The 5606-nt window shown below is 41.7% G+C and overlaps 1 protein-coding gene across 1 annotated transcript; it reads right to left on the bottom strand.

Annotated features, from left to right (window-relative positions):
- Positions 1–851: 851 nt before the first annotated feature.
- On the bottom strand, positions 852–5087 carry LOC115623504 (sodium-independent sulfate anion transporter). The gene is made up of 5 exons (XM_030517882.1): positions 4597–5087; positions 2355–2575; positions 1978–2299; positions 1746–1907; positions 852–1689 (listed from the first exon to the last, which is right to left on the bottom strand). The coding sequence occupies exons 1-5, from the start codon at positions 5084–5086 to the stop codon at positions 986–988; spliced, it is 1899 nt and encodes a 632-aa protein (XP_030373742.1). The 5' UTR covers position 5087; the 3' UTR covers positions 852–985.
- Between the last annotated feature and the right edge of the window lie 519 nt (positions 5088–5606).

Below are 5606 nucleotides of genomic sequence, written 5' to 3'. Positions count from 1 at the left end.
GTTCGATTGAGTGTTTTAGATATGTGTAGGCACTCGTCTGACTTGTTCAGCTGATGTATTTAGATATATGTAATTGGAAAATTAGGCGTGATTTGCTAAAGTTTAAATGACATTTCAATAGTTGATCATCCCACAGAGTAATCCTTTTAGATTTAAAACAATCTAAAGTAAAAAATATTTTGTAGAGAAAAGAAGAGACAAATCGCATCCTTAGCTGAGCATTAAAATTTCAAATCTAATTAAAGCTATGAAATGTATAAGCAGAACAGTGTAGTATATGAATGGATGAAGTGGAATTATTTTTATGATCTTTAAGAATGACATTATTAATTTAATGGTTAACAAAATGTTAATCTCCAACTAACAGTTCAGCCAAATCGGACCGAAATCAATATCGTGTTCATTTTGAGTTGCCAGCAACAGGGATTTCCTGAAACAATCGATATATGAGATATGTGAAGAAGAAGACGAAACGTCCACCTGTCAACTGTCAACATTTCGTGTAAAACTTGTTTTCACACCAGCAAAGATTGAATCTATTTTTCCAATCAGGCTGGTTGACCTACTAGGAAAATACTCTCTCCATCTCTTTCTACAAATTGCAGTACCTTGAGTTTTCAAGAGCATTTACGACTCGTTCGTACCTTGCATAGTATTTCTGTTTTGCCAGATTTTGCTGCAAGCGTTCTGCGGACTTCCCGTGTTTGCTTTTGGCGCACATCCACGGGCAGCTATATCCATATATACATGCTTGTATTTATGCTCGCAAATGTGTGTATTTTTGTTATTTTAAGCAAACCTCCAGCCCAGGCACTCAGCATGTGTTCGGAATGAAAACAAATTCGCGTGCGTGTGTGTGTGTTGGTGAGTCAAAGAAATGCATTTGCGAATTGAAATGTTCAAAGCAAATCGAATTACCTTGAAATAAATAAAGAAGAGCTAATACAGGAGGTGAGACATCATACACAATACTTATGATTAAATGCTACTCTATATCGACGGCATATCCCAGATCGATGGAGGCGCGTATGTGTTCCTTGAGGTTAATGAAGCCGTTGCGTAGCGATTCCTGAGTCAAGAATTCCCGCACTCTAGCCTCGTTCTCGCAAAAGACCAAATTCTCGGTGAGATCAATCATGCGCTGAAGCTCGACGGGAAAGCGATAAAGGATCAGCAGCGTGCTGCTCGACGCGTCCGCCTGGCGGCACAAATCGCTGGATAGCTTGGAAATACCCTGGGCAGCTGTGTAGTCCAATCCGGTGATCTTGTGCCCATCAATAACGACTGTGATCTTGAACTCCGCCTGCTCGCAGGCCTTGAGGACGCGCTCGCGTAAATAATTAATGGCCGGAAAGTAGATACCGTTGCCCGGCGTCACACAAATATATTGCAGCTCATCCAGTTCCTGGATCTTCACGACCAGCTCGGGACGCGCCCACAGGAACAACAAGTGCAGAGCGGTCACAATGATGCTGACAAAGAGGCCGACCTCGACCCCAAACAGCACGCACACACAAAAGCAGAGCATCCACGTGCAGAAGTCCCGTTTGGACTCCCGCCACAGACGCATCGGCAGCTTAAAATCGAAGAGCGTGAAAATCGAGCATATTAGGATGGCCGCCAACGTTGCTTTCGGTATGTAGTTGAAGTAGGGGCTGAGGAAGCCGAGAGCGAGCAGCACAATAGCGCCTGAAATAATGCTCGTAATGCATCAAGCCGGTCTGGCTTCAAACTTTCTCACTTACCCAAATACAAATTGGCCAGCGGAGTCTTCAGGCCACACGCCGTGCTGATGGCATAACGCGTGAAGGCGCCAGAGGAGGGCATGGCCTGCACACAGGAGCCGAAAATGTTGCACATGCCTAGGGTGCAGAGCTCGAGATTAGTGTCCACCAAGCCCTTGGGTGCTGCAAAGAGACAATCCCAATAAATGCCACTCCCTATACCAGACTATACCAGGAATCGTTGGGTACCCACTCAGTTTGCCAATGGATATGTTCGTCAATATGCCCACCACTGGAATGATAATGATGCCTACATTCAGTTCCGACAGCACCTGCCAGAAGGTGTAGCTGCGCTCCGGCGATTCAATGCTTAAATCCGGCACCGTAAAGTTCGGCAGACTGGACATCGTATTCTCGCTGAGCGCATAGGGAACCCGCTCCGAGTTTCCCAGCCAAATATACGTAACAATGCCTCCAATAAGCACAATCAACGTATTCCGAGAGGTGGACAAATAGCGGCAACAGATGCGCAGATTCCGGTCGAGTTTCTCGTTGTGTGCCACCCTTTCGAGGAGCTGTGAGATTTACTTGAATGGCCGTCTAATTTTCGCAATCAATTCTAATACTAACCTCAAACATCACTAGAAACCCAATGGCGCACACACCCATTATCAAGTCGGGCATGTTCGCCTCATCGATTCTAGAGGTCAGTGTACTGACGGAGCTGAGCAGGCCGGCCACCAAATACTTGATGCCCAACAACACTTTGATTTGCGACTCAATTACCAGCACTGCGGTCGCCGAGGAGAAGGCCTTTATAACGGGCATCGATATAAACTCGAATATGAAACCTGCAATAAATTAATCTCGAATTGTTGTTAAGTTGTCGCCGAGCATGAGGCAAGCCCTGTGCCTTTGCAATTGCAAATTAAGTGCTAATATTATACACATATTCGACCTGCATATCAGTACTATATGCATATGTATAGATGGATGTGGAGACAGACGTGTTGAGGTCTTAAACGTATAAATTAAGTGCTAATTATATTTGAACTACATATACAGATGCACACATTTGCTTACACTCGCGAGTTGAGTGATTCGATTTTCAAGGAAAGTAAACATCAATGTAGATGATATTGAAGAAGATCAGTATTGTTGTTCACAGTTAACCCATCCCTAGCTGGTAATAGATAAGGTAGGAAAATATGAGGCGGACTGAGAATTGTGGAGTATAAAGAGCATTTGAAAATGGATACGTTCTCTGGAGAAAGTTGGCATTCTTTCAAGCTGATCTACGCACTATCGATATAAAACGTTCTTAACGGCTTCAACGAGTTTTCAAAGGTCAATTTATTGAAGATCGGTAGATCTAACAACCGAAGAAATGTCCAAGAAAAAAGACTTAGGTGCAATGTCAAGTCCAGACGGACTTTAACCCTTTCAACCTAGATTTAAGCCGAAGACAGCTTTGCCTCGAACGCATATTAACAGTTTGATATTTTCAGATTTGATAAAAATAAAAAATTAGCTTCAAATATGTGACCACTAAATAGTTATCAGGATTAATCTTAGCCATTATCTTGAAACTTTCCAACACAACATTTTAAAAATCGTATTTCATTTTACTTTAAGTAAGTGTTTCTTACGTAAATTATATTTTTAAAATATTTTAGGTACTCCGGTCCAAATTCCCACCATGGATACAATGTATACCAAAACTGATCTGTGGTAAGTTTTTTGCATGAAACTTCTGTTAATTCCTGGGCTAGCTCAGCTCAGTAGCTTCAAAACTTCGATGTACACTTAAAAGTTATTTATCGATTGGCACTTGTATCATTGTATTAATGAATAGTTATTCAAAAAAATTATCTCATTATTTTCTTTATCAAATTATAAGGCTATGCATTAATATATAGTTTTGAACTTGTATTGGTTGCATGTTGATAGTGAAAAATAGAGAAATGAGTCTAAAATGATTCGTCGTAGGTGATGGTTTGCTTGCTCTTTACTACAAACAGTATAGAGTTTCACTTTGCCGTGAAAGGTATGGATTTATTTTAGTTACATATGAACACATTAAATATTAATTTGACCTCCAATGCATGTTTTGAAAAAATCACAACATTTTTATACGAAACTCTAAACTGAAGATTGTCATTGGACCTTTATATATGTTGAAGCTAAGCTTTCGCTTCATTTCGTGGAAGATTGCAGAATATGGGTTAATAACTGTCTATATATAGTATGTACATCTATAAGAAATAAAAGGCAGCAAAGAATTGTCACCTTATTGATTATTTGAGTTGCCAATTAAGCTAGTCTACTTCTAAATCACCCTAATTTTTTTAGTTCGAGTGAAATATTCGATAAACAAAGTAAACCAGATGATTGTGATATTTTAAATATTTATGGATGATGAAATTTGAAATGGTATTCACAGCAAAATTCTTTCTTGGCAACAATATTTATATCTAGTTTTAATCAGTTGTTTATTTTGACAGACAGCCAGACATAATTAGATGATCGAGCCGATAGATTAGAGCTTTTGATGATAAATGATAAACAAGTTTTGTGTACAGCGGGAAAATGCAAATAGCATAAACAAATGTGTCATCTGTACTAGTAGTAGATATAGTTGTGGCACAGCTGTTTTCGTGCTTCGATCGATCCCCAATGACATCATAATCATAACAATAATAAGAAAACCAAACTGTACAGAACTGTGTCGTCTCAGATATGGAGGAGAAGGCAAGGAAACCTATTTTCAAGCATCACACTTAATTCAATTGGCACTGGCAATGAAATGTTCAAATACTTGCACTGGAGCAAGTAATTGCCGTCCCGCCCCCCTAGCCCCTCGTACACTCACCCATTCGCATTGTGCCCATAATTATTTGGACGATTCCGCTGAGAAATGTGAGAAGAATGGCAAACTCGATCGGTCGGCCAACGGTAAACTGTAGACTTACAAGGGCCACCAAGCTGGTGGGTCCAATGATAACCTTATCAATGGAGCCAAACAGAACGTAGATTAGCGGTCCAATAAAGGCCGAGCAGAGGCCGTACCGTGCTGGCAAGCCAGCGAGCAGAGCGCAGGCAATGCTCTCGGGTATTATGGTGAGCCCCAATGTGATGCCGCTAATGAAATCATCAATGCCGCATTCCATGTTGTAGGTTGGCAACCAGTTGACAATGGGCACGTGCCGTTGCAGAGTGCGCTTCCATTTGGGTAGCGGCTTAGCCTTCGGCTTAGGCTCAACCACATCATCGGTGGCATCTTGAACTTGTTTTGTGGGCAGGAGGCGCACAGTTGTGGCCTTTGGCTCGAGCTCGGCGGGTACGTCCACTTGGGGATACATTTCGGCTGTCGGTCAGTACGCGTCCGAATCGAGCAACGCGCACGATTATAATGGTGGTGATAAGTCGTAGATCTCATATCGCAGCCGCGGCTATAACAATGACATTTTCCGCCTTCATCTCACACATTAGCCACTCGTGTTTGCTGTCCGCTTCTATTTACTTTAAATATCAGCGCGTCTTTAGCGTATCGCTCACAGCTCAATTACAACAAAGTTGTCGTTGTCATTGTCGTTTTCGCTTCTACGAGCAAGCCTACACACAAACATACACACTCTTGCATACATAAATACATTTGTATCCGCGCATCTTACAGATACTTGCCTCTAATATCAGCTGATTGCCGCCTCTCGTAGTCGCGCTCTGCTCTCACCTGCTCCAGTTGCTTATCATGTTTGCACTATTTTGAGTATTTATCTCATACTTTTCTCTCTCTCTCTCTCTCTGTCTCTCTATCTCACACTCACATACACACAATACTTAGCTCAGAAATATAGAAGTGTTCTTGGGAACAGTCGGCGT

This window comes from Scaptodrosophila lebanonensis, unplaced genomic scaffold (genome assembly GCF_003285725.1).
Source record: "Scaptodrosophila lebanonensis strain 11010-0011.00,11010-0021.00 unplaced genomic scaffold, SlebRS2 tig00000053-arrow-pilon, whole genome shotgun sequence".
In the NCBI taxonomy this organism is placed as follows: Eukaryota; Metazoa; Arthropoda; class Insecta; order Diptera; family Drosophilidae; genus Scaptodrosophila; species Scaptodrosophila lebanonensis.
The sequence above is the reverse complement of the archived record's forward strand: the minus strand, read 5'-3'. Positions and strand labels throughout refer to the sequence as shown.